This window comes from Ostrinia nubilalis, chromosome 27 (genome assembly GCF_963855985.1).
Source record: "Ostrinia nubilalis chromosome 27, ilOstNubi1.1, whole genome shotgun sequence".
Lineage (NCBI taxonomy): Eukaryota > Metazoa > Arthropoda > Insecta > Lepidoptera > Crambidae > Ostrinia > Ostrinia nubilalis.
In genome coordinates this window covers 6316066-6335255 of record NC_087114.1, presented here as the reverse complement: position 1 = coordinate 6335255, position 19190 = coordinate 6316066, and the positions used below count along the sequence as shown (strand labels likewise).

General features: G+C 37.7%; 2 protein-coding genes across 2 annotated transcripts; both read right to left on the bottom strand.

Annotated features, from left to right (window-relative positions):
* Positions 1-241: 241 nt before the first annotated feature.
* LOC135084845 (uncharacterized) lies at positions 242-3369 on the bottom strand. The gene is made up of 3 exons (XM_063979582.1): positions 3263-3369; positions 2464-2604; positions 242-1931 (listed from the first exon to the last, which is right to left on the bottom strand). Exons 1-3 carry the CDS (start codon positions 3326-3328, stop codon positions 1692-1694), a joined length of 447 nt encoding a protein of 148 aa, XP_063835652.1. The 5' UTR covers positions 3329-3369; the 3' UTR covers positions 242-1691.
* Positions 3370-7865: 4496 nt separating this feature from the next.
* LOC135084726 (glucose-6-phosphatase 3) lies at positions 7866-17677 on the bottom strand. The gene is made up of 7 exons (XM_063979469.1): positions 17484-17677; positions 16443-16607; positions 15341-15532; positions 14614-14744; positions 11244-11440; positions 9174-9295; positions 7866-8182 (listed from the first exon to the last, which is right to left on the bottom strand). The coding sequence occupies exons 1-7, from the start codon at positions 17534-17536 to the stop codon at positions 7948-7950; spliced, it is 1095 nt and encodes a 364-aa protein (XP_063835539.1). The 5' UTR covers positions 17537-17677; the 3' UTR covers positions 7866-7947.
* Between the last annotated feature and the right edge of the window lie 1513 nt (positions 17678-19190).

Sequence of the window (19190 nt, the reverse complement as noted above, 5' to 3'; positions counted from 1 at the left end):
TCGATGTCCATAGTGATGCACGACCGCGTCCATTTTAATGGACCGTAAAAACTTAACATATTGATTTATTTACACTTAACACAAAATGATAGCTTCATTTTAAATAAGGACAGCTTAAAAAGTTAATCTGTATATTTTAATAAATATTTTTAACGAGTTATCAACAAATTGATTTATGTTTTCGATGAGGTGATTATGGAAGATTGTTATATAAATAATATTGAAACTCGATATTATGTAGGTAAGATTTATTTCTGAGCTAAGTTGACAGGAAATATACTTTCAATTATTTATAAGACAAGCTATTTAAAATGAAAATTATTGGTTATGCTCGCTAAAATTTTTTTTATTAGTGTTTCATACAAAATTAGTAGCTCTTAGCAAATTTAATTGAATCGCTTTATGCACGAAAAAAAGCCTTACTGAAATAACTGAAAACCAATTTGTTTAATGAAATACCTATTTAAGACAAGACATGTCATTCATAGAGCTGAAGAACCTCCTTTTTTGAAGTCAGTTAAAAATACACCGAACCTAAGAAAATCTCAAATTCTTCAAAAGTAACTTTCGAGTTCGAATCGTTTGCGTATTCGAATCGCCATCAAAAGATTTAGTACGAAAACTACAACAGCGCCATTGTGAACTTAGTATGAGAAATGATTGCACGAAACTTACTTTGAGGATCAAAATTGTGACGTTATCGTTTAATTCGAAGGTTGAGTATCGAATTTGTCGAATACGCAAACGATTCGAAGACGAAAGTTGTTCATGCTGACCTAGCTTTATGAAACAAAACATACTGGTAAACCTATATAATTATTATTTAATTGACATTTATTACCCTTTTTCTTTGCAGCCCAGTGTAGTTGAACCATTAATTCTTCAGTGCAAGTGTGAAACAGTTCACGCCCCAAATATTGCAGCGTGTTGCGCACGCGCCTGTCTACTAATCGCCGTCACGGGGCTCCACACGTGGATTATTCGAGAAATTATTGGAAATTACTGTTTAATGATAGGATTAGTTAACCCTTACTAGCCTAGAATGTGAATTATGTCGTTTTGTAGAGGCATTTTATCGATTCTAGAAGATAAGTCCATACATTTGTCGACCAAATTCTATAGGATAGGATTACATCGCGGCGCGCATCCTAGGCAGGCAGTGGTTAAATTATTGCTATTATTTTGAACTTTACTGAGATAACTTGAGGTTTATGTTAAACTGGGTGAATAATAGTTCATCTTTCCCAAGTGTATCTTTTATCTAACTACTGCGTAGATAATTACACGGCGAGTTACTTAATTAGGTATGAATTTGTATGATTTCGCATTGCACCAAAAGGTAGACTGTATTTAAGTAGCTTCATAAACCTAAGTTACTGGAAACAAAAAAGTTTGTGTATTAAGTTAAGTTTTAAGAAATCGACGTAGATAGTACGAATACATAAACAAATTGACAGATACTATCTAACTAATATAACAATAATATGGCAGAAGTTAGTTTAAAATAGCAAATCGCTGGTTCAAAATGGTGGATCGCTTGTTCAAAATACCGGATCGCAATTTATGTATGGCGGGCAGCTAGTTCAAAATGGCGACTCACTCTTTCAAAATGGCGGATCGCTAGTTCAAAATGGCGACTCACTAGTTCAAAATTTAAGTATGGCGGATAGCTAGTTTAAAATACCAGATCGCTAGTTCAAAATAAAAGACACTGTGGCTTGTCGTCCCGGAGGCAGCAACTCAGGATGGACCTTGTTTCTTCTCTTTTTACTATTCTTCGTCTCTTTCGCACGCTTCACGTTTCCCTCAAACATCTGGATGCTGTACTGTTCTTCCAGAATGTTCTTGAATGCCACCAGGATTTCTGTGGGTGTTTTGACATCCATGCTGTCAAGTTTGACAGCTATAACGGCGCAGCTCTCGGACGACATCTGTCAAAGCAAACACATTTATTTATTTTAACCAATTAACACCTGTGTATTTTTTTGTAAAACTACTAACTTGACACCAGACAAAAACACTGTTAAAGAACCTATATGCAAGATCATGCCATCTTACAACTTTATTCTACTTCTGAAGATTTGCCTACAACAATAGCATAGGCGCTACTTATAGATTGTAGAGACGCCAGCACATTAAGCTAAACACTATGGGGTTTATGAAGGTCCTGTGGGCAGGCCTCCCACTAGGCGCACCGACGATCTGGTGAAGGTCACCGGAGGTGCTTGGATGCGGGCAGCGCGGAACTGTCTTTGTGGAAATCCTTGGGGGAGGCCCCTTTGTCCAGCAGTGGACGTCATTCGGCTGAAACGACGACTCGTTAGCTGTTCAAAGTTACTACAGGCTTCATACTAAGACTCAAAGCTGTACAAAGTCTCACTTTTTATACTAGGCTCCGAAACTTTACTAAGACTTTAAGCCATATAATGTTGACTAACTTTTTAAATCCATACAAAGTCTCACCTTTCGTACTACAGGCTTGAACTTTTCCAGCTCTTGGCTGTAAGGAGAGACCTCCAGGCTCCTGGACCGCAGCCAGCTGTAGTTGGTCTTGCCCATGGATCTCTCCTCGTAAGACTTGGACTCTTTCAGGAGCGTCTCTACCTAGAGTTATAAAAGTGTCTTTAGATCTGCATTATTAGATACCTACATAAATACCTAATTACATAACATAGCTTTGATTCACCATCATCATCATTTTCAGCCATAGGACGTCCACTGCCGAACATAATAATATGGGCATCTCCCAATGATTTCCATAATTGTCCAGCGCCTTCCTGATTTTATGAGATCGTCAGTCCACCATGTGGGTGGACGTCTCACGCTGCGATTTACGTGGCCTCCACTCCAGAACCCCATCTGGCTGGCTGCCTCATCGGCTGTCAGTTATTATTTTTACCCGCTAAGTACCAACCGGTCATTATGGAAATCATTGGAGGAGGCCTATGACTGGTTTTAGTGTCACGCGGACTGTCAGTGCGGATCGCTCCGCACAGCCGATCTGTATGAACTGCTAGGGAGCGGAGCGGTTCCTCCGGACCGCATTACTCTAAAACGCTCCCTAGAAGTTCATACAGATTGGCCGTGCGGAGCGGGTCCGCACCGGACGGTCCGCGTGACACTAAAACCAGCCTATGTTCAGCAGTGGTCGTCCTATCGTTAAAATAATGCTGATGATAATCCAAATAAGCTATTCTTACAATAAATGAATCATTCCAATAATTAAATGATTAGTAATGTAAGTAAATATGGATTTACTTACATATTCCAATAGATCAGAGTGAGAAAACGACTTCGGGGGTCCCACCACGACTTTCTCATAGAACATTGTGAACCGCACAGCTCATTGGATCGACTCCATAAAAATGACGATTTTTAAAACGAAACGGTAATCGCACTTATCATTATTTTATCTGAAATATGTACGTACGTGAATGTACACTAATATTATAAAGAGGGATTGGTTGTATGTTTGCAATTGATGGCTCTAAAAGTACTGGACCGGTTTGAAAAATTATTTCAGCATTAGAATCCTAATTTCTGATGAACATAAGCGGTACGAAGCTTGCCGGGTCAGTTAATCAATTAATAATTACTATCTAAAATTGTTTATCATAAAAAACTCATAAAACTCATTTTATTTTGGCAAGTAGGCTTTTAAAAAGCACTTTTACGTTCCAGTATCAACTCTACCACTGCTTCGGGACAATAAATGGGCCAGTGCCTAGAAGAAGCAGCGCAAGAAATTCAGTCACTATTGTCAGCATAGATACCTATCTACTTCAGACTTCTCTTTCTTCTTCTTGTAAGTCGAAATACTCACCTATAAAAGTGCCTGACATACAAACTTTTAACTTTAACTTTAACTTTAGCAAGTAAATCAAATGGGTAAAACTAGTCGTAGTTTGATTATTATGAAAACACAATTTTAATTAAGTTCGGAAGCTTTTCCGATAACGTATCAATTGATAACCCAAATGCGCAATGGGATCGAATGTCCACTCGAATGCCTTTGATCATGATTCCTACAGCCGATTATTATTAAGTCCAGGCCATAATAAGGCCCGGTTTCCAACAAAGCGGAGCAGAACGGAGAAGTGTTTAACCAAACAGATTTCCTTTACCATGCATATCTATTGACTTATTTTCCTACTCGTAAAATAAGTCAATAGATATGCATGGTATTTCCTAGCTGTATAATTTCATAATGTAAATTATTGTAAATGGAGAGCGGGGTTTTCTAACACAAGTATCTACTTATACTTAAAAGAAAACCCCAATCGAAACCCTGTTTTTTCAAACCTGATTCTGAATAAACAATTTTGTATTTTGTATTTTTTGATTTCATTATGTCCACTTCTCTCCGCAACGCCTTGGTGAAAACCAGGTAGGGTTTCTGCTCGAACCTTCTCGAACTCGAGAAAACTCGAGAAATTTGGCTTCATTCGAGACGAGAAAAAAATTACCGGAGCTCGAGAATTCTCGAGTTTCGATTTTGAAGCTTTAATACTCTTGAAAGCCTGTTTTCTTAGACAAAAGTAAGTTTTTAATTATTTAATAGGTTAACGTTGCTTTTAGACTGGCCTAGTCTTCCTTTTTTAACTGATTTGATTTGCAATTTATTAATGATCTCAATCGAAACTAAGTAATAATGTTTACCTACGAGTATGCTATGAGTATACCTATTTATTATTATGTATGTTTAGCTCTGACTTATTTAAAGACCGAAAAATTTGATAACTGTCTGTTAGGTTAGGTACTCGTGCCTCCTCGTAAAGTTTATTCAAGTCTTCTTCTTCTTTTTTGATGATGTTGGCAATACACGTCGAAGTTGACTTGATTTGTGCCATTTTCAAGTATTTATGTGATACGAGTTACAAAATGAGATCAACTAATGATATAATGAAGGATGATAGATGATACCCCTTCCCACCCTTTGAGTCTCAGTAAAGTTGTGGTGCTTTATTGAGACCACCTATGGACAACTTGAGAGAACCAGAAGAATCACGATGCACTGTTTTGCTTCACTCGCCCACATTCATGCACGTTCACGAACACTTAATGGTTAATAATCCACCATTATTACACATTTGTTATAGTCGCCCAAACACGAATTTGAGGAAATAAAACAAAACCGCTAACATGACGCTTCAGATTACCGCCAAGAAGTCTTTATTCAAGTAAAAAAAAACTTTTTATCGTAATTTTGCTATTTGGATTTGTGTCCTTTGGAAAACCAGTTATTCAATTGTAGATTTAGATTTTTTATTGTTATTTATCCTTAAAGTACACGCGACTTTATGACTTTAGTTCCTTTAGTTAATAACTAAGTTATGATTATTAGTTAATATTAATTATGAAAGAAGATTTCATTTTTTGTTTGTTTCCTTACCAAAATAAGTGGTACTAAATTCTAATATTGATTGTTGTGCATTAAAGTAGGTATATTAGATTAAAAAACCTGTGTTTTTATTAAATTTCAACCGATTTCAACAGTTTTAATTAAAAGACTCGAGACCCGAGAAAACTCGAGACTTTCGCCTCGAGAATTCCCGAAACTCGAGAAAAAAAATAGGTCGAGAAATCAGAAACCCTAAAACCAGGCCTAAGAAGGAAAAGGGAAACATCCCTAACTTACATACCTACTTATAATTTATGTCGACTCACTTTTTAAATCCATACAAATATTATAACAAATTGTTAGAGGCACCTATTCACACTAGGTAAATCACTGAACCGATATGGATGGTTAGAGATAAGAGTCCCTGGATATTTAATCCAAAAAATGCTACAGCTAACCTTCTTTCTAAAGAAAACTGGTTTGAAAAAAAAATCAGTCACACTATCTAGCAGTGTCAATCATTTGACTCTACATTCAAAATGTCAAATTTCAATATTTTACAAACATGTAAATTAAAATTAGAAAATGTCCGATGAAAGTGCTGTTGTGGTCAAAATTTTCAAGAGTTTCGTCTACAGAGTCATGATTTGTACAAAAGTTATGTGTTGTTTCCCATTAGACCGGATTGCGCCCATACACAAATCTTCGGATATCACAAAAACAATCAGTGGAAGCCGAAACCAAGCGCCAATCAGTGAGGGACTAACTGAAACAAAGCCCTCGGATTTATCCACAGAATTATCCAAAGCTAGAGCTCCAAAATTCATGAATTTTAAGCCAAAACCGCCGGTCCAAACGAGCAAATTATTCTCCGAAATGGACACAGAATTTGATTCCAACGTCCGAATCGAGCGATTGAGGGTTAAAAAAGTAAAAAAAGGCGGGAAAAAAGTGACACCTGTCATCCACACGCCACAGAGTAAAAGGAAACAGAAAAAGGAGTTTTTGAGAAACATTTTTATTACAAAAAGGATCTTTAGCGACACAGACGTGTCGCGAAATGGGAATTTGTCCAAAAATGGGAGTTCTGCTTTGCAGAGAAGCAAGGAATACTTCTTGGAAATGTTTGACCATTTTACGTGATGTCTATTCTTTATCAAGCAAAAGGAAAGGTTTTAAATTGTCGTTTACTTTGAACGTAACAGTCGGGGTAAATAAATTATTGTTTTTCAGATGTTTTGTTTCTATTCATCTCTGGGCAGAATCTTAATCTCACTAATAAAATACAGTCATCTTGGGTAAATTTGAACAGTAAAGAATCAATGCACAAGGTACAGATACACTACATGTTTTTTCTAAATTGCCTGAATTTACAGAAATTCTAACATAACCTAATGACAAGACAACTGAAATGAAGAAAGCTGAAAGTTCGTAAAAATAAAACGCGTTTTTAACAACATTAGTGTTTATTATAAAATGGTTTCTGTTTTGATGTGCAAATGCAGAACAATACAATAAAATTCGTCATCGAAAAAAAACTCTGTGATAAGAAATAAATCCTTGAGCACCAATAAAAGTTTTAAAAATCTTCTTCTTTTTTGTGTAGGCAGAAAACTATTGCAGAAAATTAAGGTTTTGTGACAATTTTACCATTTTATTCTTTGGATTTCAATACTTGTCATTTAAATTTAAAGGAACAATACAAACATAATTATACCGTATGTAATTATTACATTATGTACTACTGGATAGGCTGTACTGAACGGAAATTTTGCTCGCAGTTGTTGATAAGTACCTATCTAAGGAAATTTTCAAATCAGTTCTGTTGTACCCATAATGCACAAAGGTACAAATATTATGGGTACAACAATACAGGGTACCAACATCATAGTCGATAACAAGCGTAAGAAAGAAGTCGTGAATTTGATACTAATCAACAACTTAGTTTTAGTGCATTCAATTTCCACTTTGGGCAATTAGATTTTTTAAATTATAAAAAAAACTGTTGAGATGCAACGCTAAAAAATTGTTTGAATTTTTCGTCTTGATACCGAATAAATGTTTTTTCTTTCTTTCTCAGTTCAGCACAGCCTGTCTAGTAAGTAAGAAGTCAACATCTTTGTATTTATATTGCCATATGCATACTATATTTACATAAAAATCATAAAATAATTATAAATATCACAGAATTTGTACCAAAGAACCCGTTAAAAAATTGCGTGAGTATATTAATAAAATTATTTTATACAGTCAACAATAAATAAATGTAACATCCAAATTTTTGTCATTTGATTTTAAGCGTTATTCTAAAGGCGTAAAAGGCTCAACATTTTTGAAATTGAGATACTGTCGACTGACTTATACTATAAAATGAAATAACAACTAAGCCACTGGTATAAAATAATTATTGCTATCATTTACAATAACGAACCTTAAATATGTAATAACAATCAAAATAAAGTTACACTTTATCAATAAAATTAATAGTGAAAAGCACAATCCAAAAAGATATTTTAGTCTGTTATTAAGCTAAATAAAACATACAACCGAATCAAAAAACCCCTTATTTGAGTAAGTTAAAAATGGACTATTATACTAAAAATTGCCTATTCCCTTTTGTGCTTACCTGTACCTACACTAGGGTACGGTAACATAGATATTGTGGGTACAACTCGAAGGTACAAAAACGGTCTGACAGCTGCTAGTAAAAACTGCATAGAGTAGAACCATAGAGTGCTGTTTTTGTCTATGTTTTCTTGGAGGTGTCTTGTGCCACAGTAGAGTAGGTACATAGCTAAACCGGACAGTATGAGCGAACGGTTTTTGGTATAGTGACGGAACCTGGAAAGAAATTGAAATATATTTTAATTAAACATAATAGAACAGAGAAGTGGCACTTTAATCTTCTTGTATGTAAAAAAACGATCTGATGAAGAGAAGAAAGAGAATAGAATTTATGAAGATTATAATATAAAGGATTCATCACACTGGATGAGTTCTGCGGTCAGATCAAAGTGAACGCAACCTCTCATCATCTCATCATGTCATCTGATCATGTTCTGATTAATTTCGTTGCGGGTACAAAGACAATTTAATTTTTCCCCGGGACAAACTTGACATGCACTGATGATAGATCTAGATCTTAGCTACACAGGAGTTGCAGCGGTGGGAACGAGAGGTGGGAATAGACCCGAGCACGCATCATGTATGAACAACATTGTCGGTCAGGGCAATCGTTCAGCGGTTGAGGCAAGGCAAACGGTCAGCAATCTGATGTTAAGTACGGCCAACGAGAAGCGATACCAAATGTAAACAAACCCAATGTCATGGTCATTTGGAATGCAGGGGTTTGACTTTGACATATTTTGGCGAGAGAACGAGACATTACGACAAATACACAAGATGGGAAGAGACAGAATAGATTGTCAGTTCGACAGTCGAATCAGCCTTTTTTATCGCTGCTAGTTGGCCGTACTTTAGAGTGCTGTTTGCACTCAGTATATCAGTATCCAGTCTTTAAATAGACTTCGGACGCAGGTTGGCCGTAGTAAGGACAATCTGGCCAGGTGGGGATTCTTGGATGGCTTGAGCATTGAGTGTGGGTGCGGTTTTGTTCCCCAGTCGATGAAGCACCTGATGTCATGCCCTGAGTGCCCAAGCAACTGCACTCAGGAGGATTTGATGAGTGTTACTGACAACGCCACTCTTGTGGCGAAGTTTTGGGCTGACACTGTGTAGGTTTGTTGTCGACACGAAAAGAAGAAGAAGTATCCAGTGTGACAAATCCTTGACAGTTTTGATGATTATGACGATAATGATGATGATCACTCACTGAGCGACAGCGGGCGTGACGGCGAGCGCCCAGCCAAGCATCGAAGCGGTGGCCTGCACCAGAGCGTACATAGGAGTGGTGGACACGTGGATGTCTTCAGGGTTCTCGCACCAGCGGAAGGCCTGGGGACAAAGGCATATAGTGTAACGACGGTTAAAAAGCCTAATTGCAATCAACCATAGAGTTTTATAGGATAGACCAGTGTTTTTCAACCTGTGGGTCGCGACCCCCCAGGGGGTCATATAGGGGGGTCGCGAGAGGTCGAAAAACTACCTCTGTAAAATAAACAAGAAAGTTTTAAGACAGATTTGTCCGAAATCTAATTATGCAAATGCGTAAATGTTGTATGGATTGAAGTATTCGGTCCCTACAACATCTTTGTAACATGCATGAAAAAAAAAAGCGAAAGCTTGGGGTTGTGGTCGGGGGGTCGCCAAATATTTTTTCATACCAGGGTCGTGTCATGAAAAAGGTTGAAAAACACTGGTATAGAGAATGTAAATTCTTGCTTGCTTCTTTGTTTTATTTTATACTTTTTTATATTTTTTGAATGACTCACCAGTTCCACAGTCTATTGTGGATCCAACGCACGGCGTTAAAGCAAAATTACTTACCATGCAGATAGCAATTGTGGCTATCTGATAGCCACCGTGGATATCTGAGCTGAGTGATCATTCAAGTTGCAAACTCACCAATTTCACAGTCCAGTGCGGATCCAATGCACAGCATTAAATCAAAATTAGTCACCATGCAGATAGCCACTGTGGCTATCCTGAGTGGCCATATGGCTATCATAATTATGTGGCCATTGTAAGCGTCAAACTCACCAGTTTGACAGTCCAGTGAGGGTCCCAGCCGCATAACGTCAAACTGAAGTACGTGACCACACTAATGGCCACCGTGACAAGCGCCGAGAAGACGTGCCAAGCCACCGCGCGCCGCGTGACCGCGGACCGAAGCCCCACACGTATGGACTGCGGCTTTGAGTTAGCCACTGTGGCTCTGAGATAGACACTGTGGCTCTGAGATGGCCACTGTGGCTCTGTGATAGACACTGTGGCTCTTAGATGGCCACTGTGGCTCTTAGATAGCCACTATAGCTGTCTGATGGCCACTGTGGCTAACTGTCATAGCCACTGAGTCCCACATTGATAGCCACTGTGTATTTAAGATAGACACTGTTGCTATCTGTATGACTCTTGAATGACCAGGCTGTTAGATAGCCACTGTGGCTCTGAGAAAGCTACTGTGGCTCTAGGAAGCCACTGTGGCTCTGTGATAGCCACTGTGGCTCTGAGATAGCCACTGTGGCCCTGTGATAGCCACTGTGGCTCTGAGTTAGCCACTGTGGCCCTGTGATAGGCACTGTGGGTCTGAGATAGCCACTGTGGCTCTGAGATAGCCACTGTGGCTCTGAGATAGCCACTGTGGCTGTGAGATAGACACTGTGGCTCTGAGATAGCCACTGAGGCTAACTGTCATAGCCACTGGGTCCCACATTGATAGCCACTGTGTATTCAAGATAGCCACTGTGGCTATCTGATGGCCCACGCTATTAGCCGCTGTGGCTCTGAGATAGACACTGTGGCTCTGAGATAAACTGTGGCTCTGTGATAGACACTGTCTGATGGCCACTGTAGCTCTGAGATAGATACTGTGACTCTAAGATATGATGGCCACTGTGACTAACTGATGGCTAGTCTCTTAAATGGCCACTGTGGCTCTGCGATAGCCAATGTGGCTCTGAGATAGCCAATGTGGCTCCGAGATAGCCAATGTGGCTCTGAGATAGCCAATGTGGCTTTGTTATAGCCACTGTGGCTCTGTGATAGCGTGATAGCCACTGTGGCTCTGAGATAGCCACTGTGGCTCTGTGATAACCCCATGGTCACACGCTAATAACACACTGTAGCTATCATAGCCACTGTAACTATCTAATGGCCACTGTGGCTATCTATGGCTACGTAATAGTGACTAAGTCCCACGTTGATAGCCACTGTGGCTCTCAGATGCCCACTGTGTGATGACCACTATAGCTACCAAACCTGTTCAATCCACTAAGTCTCTTACCAGTTTGACAGTCCAGTGAGGGTCCCAGCCGCATAATGTCAAACTGAAGTACGTGACCACACTAATGGCCACTGTCACTAACGCCGAGAAGACATGCCAAGCCACCGCGCGCCGCGTGTCGGAGCGCCCGTGGGGACCGAAGCCCCAGACATATGGGTCGCATACGTAGATGCACAGCGCTGGGGCTAAGAGGGAACCTGGAAAGACAGACCAGATACTGTAATATTCGTACGTTTCAGCCAGTGAGGGTTTGTCGCGTATGAAAAATCCGCCAGATGGCAATACGTAGACGCGAGGTCCAAATGCTGCGTGATTGGTTATTTTTGACATGACATTGACAGATATTGCAACTGTCCACATTGCATGCCGTGGCAGCCTTTAATTAAGACAGCACTTATAGGTAGGCCGGTTAAATGAGTCCTCGCCTGCGGAACGCGGGGACACAGGGGCGTGACGAAAACGGGGACCGTACGGGGTGCGGGCGGCAGGCGCATTCTTGTCAAAATTCATTTCGCTGGCGATGCGGCTAGCGATCGCTTGTGTTTTTTGTTACGGACGCTTTGTGAGGGCTATACATGAGATAAAATTTTTAAGATGAGTCGAAAGATTTTCGGACATAAAATTAATAGTCAGTGCAAGCAAATAGCTTTTAACGTTTATGAATATTTTAGAAAAATAAACTGGATCCAAATTCTGATGAATATCAACAAGATATACCATTAAACAAAACCGTAGCAAACGTTACTAGACTATCGGAAAAGACTGTACCCAGAATTGTACAACAAGGAAAATTATTAAAAAACAACGAAAAATTTAAATCACCGAAGAAATCGAAACAAAGCTGCAGGAAAAGGGTGGAAGTAGATGATTTCAAAAAAGGCGTGATAAGAAGAAAAGTTACTCAGTATTACACATTTCAAAAAAAAATACCAACTCTGAAATCCTTGAACGCTACCCTTAGAGAAGATAATGTATTATACTGCGGCAGAGAATATTTAAGATTATTATTACATGACCTAGGTTTTAAATTTAAAAAATGCGGATCTAAAAGGAAACTCCTTATTGAACAGCCAAATATAACATCGTGGAGGTGGAAATATCTAAATACTATTAAAAAGTATCGTAGAGAAGGAAGACATATTTTATATCTTGATGAAACTTATGCCAATGCGTCTCATAACGTTTCAAAATGTTGGCAATCAAAGGATGAACACGGAGTATTGTCTCATATTGGTAAAGGAGAGCGTTTGATCATCATACATTGTGGTGGCTACACTGGATTTGTCGATGGAGCACTTGTGATATTTAAATCCAAATGTAAAACAGGTGATTATCACGATACAATGAATTTCGTGAATTTCAGTAAATGGCTAAATGAAAAGCTGATGCCTTAATATTCCACCAAATTCAGTAATAGTAATGGATAATGCAGCTTATCATTCGGTTAGAGTAGAAAAAAGCCGACGATGGCCTCTACCAAGCCAGAAATGCAAGATTGGCTACGACGACATGAGGTGCCTTTTGATGATAAATTAAAAAAGGATGATTTATCCAAATTAATTAAAATCCATTACACAGAGGACATATATAAAATTGATGAGTTATTGAAAGCAAAGGGCCATGAAGTGTTGCGTTTGCCTCCTTACCACCCAGACCTGAACCCAATTGGGTTGGTCTGGGGTGATATAAAAAGACAGCTAGCAGAAAAAAGTATCGACTCCAATTTGGACCAGAAAAAAAATATGTTGGAAAATTTATTTGCTGAATATTCCGCAGAAAAGTGGGAGCATTGTAGAGGATGAATACTGCGAACACGACGGAGTTCTAGATGACGTTGTTGATTTTATTATTAATGTGCACGATGATTCAGATAATTCGGATGATGGCTGCTTTGAAAGTGAAGAATCAAGTTCTAGTGATATTGATATGGACATAAGTGATTGATTAATAATTTGGATACATCTTGCACACAATAAATTTTGCATGAAATACGACATGAATTGTTACATTATTTTATAAAATAAATTATTTTCTTTATTTTAAAATAAATTATTTTCTTTATTTTAAAATAAATTATTTTCTTTATTAAAAATAATTTATTTTCTAAAAATTAGCCTGGCCATTCAACGTGGCAATGCTGCCAGCCTTTTGGGCACCATTCCTGACTGCGGCGCTGGGGGTGAAGTATTTTTTATTTTGTAAATAGTTTTTATAATTAGTAATTTTTAAATTTTAGTTTTTAAGTCATTTATATTATTAATCGAATTTTTTACTGTCATTTGCTGTGTCATAATCATGTAGGTACCTAATAATTGAATAAATCCATTAATAAATAATAAATAAATAATAAAGTTTATTTCGGTAACTTTAAAAAAAAAAAAAAAATTTTTCTTTATTAGAAAATAATTTATTATACAAAATGTATCACCGCCTGTTTACCGTTAACCACTTTACTGTGACGTCACATATCTTGAGAACTATCTAGTGAAATTTTATCTCTTTTATATCATCCCCGCCCGCACCCCGCACGGTCCCCGTTCTCGTCCCGCCCCTGTGCCCCCGCGTTCCGCAGGCGAGGTCTCATTTAACCGGTCATACTATAGTTTTAAGCACTTTTAGTTATAGTAATTTCATGTATGCGTGTTTGTCTTGTTGGTTGTCCTAATAAATAAAATAAAAAAATAAAAAATAATTATGTCAAAATCCACCAATCACGCAGCAGACAGACCCCACATCCACGTCCCGCCATCTAGCGGATCTTTCATACGCGAAAACCCTCATTTACGACACTGCTGGACAAAGGCCTCCCCCAAGGATTTTACGACTGGTCTTGCGCTGCCCGCATTCAGGCAACTCCCGCGACCTTCACCAGATCGTGGGTCTATAATAATCGGTCGGTAATATTATATTATAATAATATAATATTGTGCACAAATTCATATAGCGGAGGTAAAAAGCGAAACATCATCCAGAAACGGTCAAGATTTATACCGGCTGTTATATCATACTAGATTTTACCAGCTTGTTTACTTGACAATGGTTGTGTAATGACATTTTGGTGATGATGATCAAATCTTGAGTCTTGATGATGGTTAAGTATGATATTGTACCCATAACATATTAAATTATATTATGGGTACAATATCATAGAGAATTGTTTTTGTATATTACTTTGACGTCATATTTGACATTTATTTATTAGGTACGCCAATAAAGTTACTAGTTGAGATGCAAGCTAAATCTCGTGCTCTATTTCTTTAACAGAAGGCTCAAATTCCAAAAACAACGAAATCATTTTCTGGTGTTGATCGTTAAAGGGTACACTCAGCAACTAAATTAGGTGATGTTGATCGTTAAAGGGTACACTCACCAACTAAAGCGCCCATCAGCGTCTGGTGCGGGAAGTGCGTGGCGACGAACATTCGCGCGAGCATCACCGAGCCGAGCGCGCACGCGAAAACTGGGTACACTATGTACTTCCACCACCAGATGTAGCACTTTCTGGAACAAATAAATTAAATTTAAACATTTTATATGTACCTAGTATAATAACAAAGCCTATTTTAAAGTTAAAGATTTATTTAACAAATAGTGACTGAGTTTCTGCTGCTTCTTCTGAGCACTGGCCCATTTATTGTCCGAAGCAGTGGTAGGGTTAATATTGGGACGTGTAAATAAAAGCCTACTTGCAAAAATAAATAAGTTTTATGAGTTTTTTTAATGGATGTAGAAACAAAACCAGAGTGACAAAAGGGATCCTATAAAGATTTTTTTTCTAAGCAGCTAAACCCTAAATAATAACTCGTTTTTCTTTCACATCATCATCATGAAAAAAAAACATAATAACCAACAGCAGCAACGGAAGTGATGTAGCCTGACGGGCTCCCGGGACTTCTCGCACGTCTGCCGGAGTTGTCTCAACTACGGTCTATGTGGTATCTAGCTAACGATGTCAACTGCTAGCTAACTGCTCGCCTGTCGTTCATGATATGTGATATTCACATGATAGCTAGCAGTAGCAGCATAACAACAGTAGTACTGTGGCCTGACGGGCTCCCGACCTACATGGGATCTAATGTCAACTGGTAACTGCTCACCTATCATTCATGATATGTGATATCCACATGATAGCCAGCAGTAGCAGCATAGCGACAGTAGTACTGTGGCCTGACGGGCTACCAGGGCCGGTCTCGCACGTCTGCCGGAACTGTCTCAGCTGCGGGCGACGGGCGCCTTCGTAGAATGAGGTCTCACGGATCCACCAGTAGGGGCGGTCTTCTAGCAACCACCTGGGGATAGTAGTCATTATTTATTTTAATTTAATGTTAAATACATTGTGACTATTTCGAAAACTGAAAAGAAAATAAATGCAATCAAATTAAATAAATAAAATGGGTTTTTCTTGTTAATAAAGGAAGTTGAAACATACTGAACTTAAGTGTCTATTTATTGCAATTATTGAAATCAAATAAATAAAGCCAAAAAACAACAGGTATTTCATTTCTATCAAAGTTAAAAGAATTATGGTTAGCATTTTGGTTTGAAAATGTTATGAATTGTACTGTTTTGTATTTTTTTTAAGTGTTTGTGGTGTGTAAATAAAGAGACTATCTCATGAAAAGATGGCTTATAATATGCTTTGAACAATATGGTAAATTGTATCTGACAAATTATAACAGAGGGCCTAGTGTGAGTTTTCATCATACGCGCTCACTAGTGAGTGCATCAAAAATTACATTAAATGTATGACGGATTGTACAGCGCCCCTAGCGGGAAACGTTCAAAAACTAAACTTTTCATACATTTTTTAAACGTTTGATGTAAACTCACACTCAGCCCACAGAACATAGTACATTCACCATAATTTCATTCATTTGTTACTTAGTTGATTTCTTTATTTATTTATTTATTTATTTTATAGAAACCAACAGCGATACATTGAAAATATTAGTTATAAGATTTAGACTGATAGTATAGCCAATGAAAGGTTTCCCTTTTTATAAAAGTACATTGTTGTTGGGAAAAAATATGAATAAAAGATGTTAAAAAATAATAATAATTAAAAATAACAAAAACTCACAAAGAAGCAATTCATTGCGTCAATAATAGTCAATGGTTTCTGAGTGCCTTAATGACGTCCCTTTTAACTGTAAATTTAGTACTTGCAAAAAGGTCGAGGTTCTTACTAAACTAACTTACCACTTCATAACAGAGTTCAGCCAGCCCCCAAAAGACATACAGAGCAGTAACTGCGCTGCAAACACTGAATCCAGCGTGGACACGAATGGAAACAGGTATTCCATGACATAGTGCGGGTTGGACAGGTCGTTCACCCACTCGAAGTAGTTTTCTGAGTCCGCAAACCTGAAAGTCAATGTTTATTTATTTAATTAATAAGGGCTGATTTTTCAATCGGTAGAATTATTATCTTTTAGCTGAAGAATAAACTTCCCATTTTGACATACTATTTCCCATGCTGAAACTGTCAATGTGCCAAACTTATTTTTTAGTTAAAAGTTATCCAACAATTGAAAAATCTGCTCATGAAAATATAATGAGAAAGTTATTTATTTATGCACATAAATCACAGTACATAGGGCGAACATAAGGCGAACTTAATGCCACTCGACATTCTCCTCCAGTCAAGCTTAGGTTAACCTTTAAAGTTGTAATAAGTTTTATTTAATGACTAGCTTTTGGATCAATATTATAGCTTAATTATGTTATTCTGGGTTATAAACAATAATACTGTATAGTTTCATCAAAATCCGTTCAGTAGTTTTTGCATGAAAGAGTAACAAACATGTTAACACCATCCATACAAACTTTCGCATTAATATATTATTAATTTAATGCGAAAGTTTGTAACCTCCTATCCTATTATCCTACTAATATTAGTAAGATAATAGAATGAAGGATATCTACTGTAAGTCAGTCGAGTAAAAAGGTCACAGGAAAGTTATGAAGCCAAATACAATCGTGACTAATTTATATTAATAGAATACCTGTTAACAAATAAAAAAAGTCGAGTAACAATGACTATTATTATTAACTACAGAATATTACAAGGACATAATGATACTAGGTACTCATTATATAAAATACCTATTAATTTAACGTTTAATTTACAGTTTCAGTCAAGACATTCCTTAGTTGCGTGTGAAAAACCAATTTTTAACTAAAAAAAACTACGCTAATGCAGTATTATTACAGAAAATCAATAACAATTTGCGTACTTACCAGTCCTGCAGGAACTCTATACAAGACACCCCGAGTGCGTACAGCCGGTCCATCGTGCGCCGAGTGGGATGATAACGACTTACACAATCATTTTAATTAACAAATCATTAATAAAACACGGTAATTTTGCTTCGAAAAACCATAACAAATTTTGCTGATAACAAACTGTCAGTGTCAAACTTTTTGACACATTTGACATTTCTGCAACAAGGCTCCAATTCTACAGGTAGTCCAGTCAATGAATGCCTTAACGACGGTGTAGAGAGAAATCCGTGGAACACAATTTCTGACCTCGGGACTTTATTTAGCCTAGTTAGGTGGTGAACATAGCAAAAGTCCCCGCCCTTAGCCCTTGAGCCGGCGGGGAGAGGGGGGTTTAAAGGTACCACTTTTCGGTTTTTCGCTTAATCCTCGGAAACTATGCGTCCTAGTGACATGACTACTATGAACCAAAAAAAGCTTATTCAATTTGCTACAGGTGAGACCGTCAAGTTTTTCTATATCTTGTATAGTTTTTGCGGCATCTGCTCTAGAAGGTCTGTAAAATTGGAAATTTTATTGTTGTCTTACATGTTCCTTTCAGGAGAAAATCGACTAAATCAACATTGAGCAAACACTATAGACATGCGGGAGCATGTTAAGCCTAGTTCCAGGGAGGGGACTGCACCGTGCGTATATTTAGACGAACCAATTAGAGCCACTTTTGACTCCTCATCATTCAAAAACTGCTGTGCATTAACACTTCAAATTTGGCTCATGTATTGAGACTTGCAAGATATACATCAGCTTCAAATTTCATAAGTATACCTCAAACGGTTATTTAGGTATTGACGTTCAAAAATCGATATTTAGAGCACTAAAATCTATCTATCACATGTGAAATGTTAAAATTTACTGGTTTTTTATTTGTTCCTATGTATTTACATAACTACCTTTCTGGATGCCAAATTTGAACCTTCGAGGTCATCTGGAAGTGGTTAGAATTTGGTCTATAGGTCAGACATGTAGATTTTTGGACGTCAATATCTAAAGAACCGTTTGAGGCATATTTATGAAATTTGAAACTGATGTATATCTTGCAAGTCTCAACACATGAGCCAAATTTGAAGTGTTAATGCACAGTAGTTTTTGAGTGATGAGGAGTCAAAAGTGGCTCAAAGTGGTTCGTCTAAATATACGCACGGTGCAGTCCCCTCCCTGGAACTAGGCTTAACATGCTCCCGCATGTCTAGAATGATTGCTCAATGTTAATTTAGTCGATTTTCTCCTGATGGAAACATGTAAGACAAAAATAAAATTTCCAATATTACAGACCTTCTAGAGCAGATGCCGCGAAAACTATACAATTTATAGAAAAACTTGTCTATCTCACCTGTAGCAAATTGAATATGCTTTTTTTGGTTCAAAGTAGTCATGTCACTAGGACGCATAGTTTCCGAGGATTAAGCGAAAAACCGAAAAGTGGCACCTTTAAACCCCCCTCTCCCCGCCGGCTCAAGGGCTAAGGGCGGGGACTTTTGCTATGTTCACCTCCTAACTAGTCTAAATAAAGTCCTGAAGTCAGAAATTGTGTTCTACAGTTTTCCATCTATAATGCTTTATTGACTGGACTAAGGCTATCTCGACAACTTTATAAAATATTATTTAATTAAAATCGCTTCAAAAATTAATTAAGTCAACAATAAAACAATTTAAATAACAAATACC

What these genes read in the sequence shown, in the direction of transcription:
- LOC135084845 (XM_063979582.1), bottom strand. Translation starts at nt 3,328, where the DNA reads ATGTTCTATGAGAAAGTCGTGGTGGGACCCCCGAAGTCGTTTTCTCAC. An exon ending in ACTCTGATCTATTGGAATAT is followed by an intron (nt 2,605 to 3,262) that starts GTAAGTAAATCC and finishes TTATAACTCTAG; the next exon opens with GTAGAGACGCTCCTGAAAGA. An exon ending in TCAAGCCTGTAGTACGAAAG is followed by an intron (nt 1,932 to 2,463) that starts GTGAGACTTTGT and finishes TTGCTTTGACAG; the next exon opens with ATGTCGTCCGAGAGCTGCGC.
- LOC135084726 (XM_063979469.1), bottom strand. Translation starts at nt 17,536, where the DNA reads ATGGACCGGCTGTACGCACTCGGGGTGTCTTGTATAGAGTTCCTGCAG. An exon ending in ATAGAGTTCCTGCAGGACTG is followed by an intron (nt 16,608 to 17,483) that starts GTAAGTACGCAA and finishes ATTGACTTTCAG; the next exon opens with GTTTGCGGACTCAGAAAACT. An exon ending in CTCACTGGACTGTCAAACTG is followed by an intron (nt 9,296 to 11,243) that starts GTAAGAGACTTA and finishes CTTTGTCCCCAG; the next exon opens with GCCTTCCGCTGGTGCGAGAA.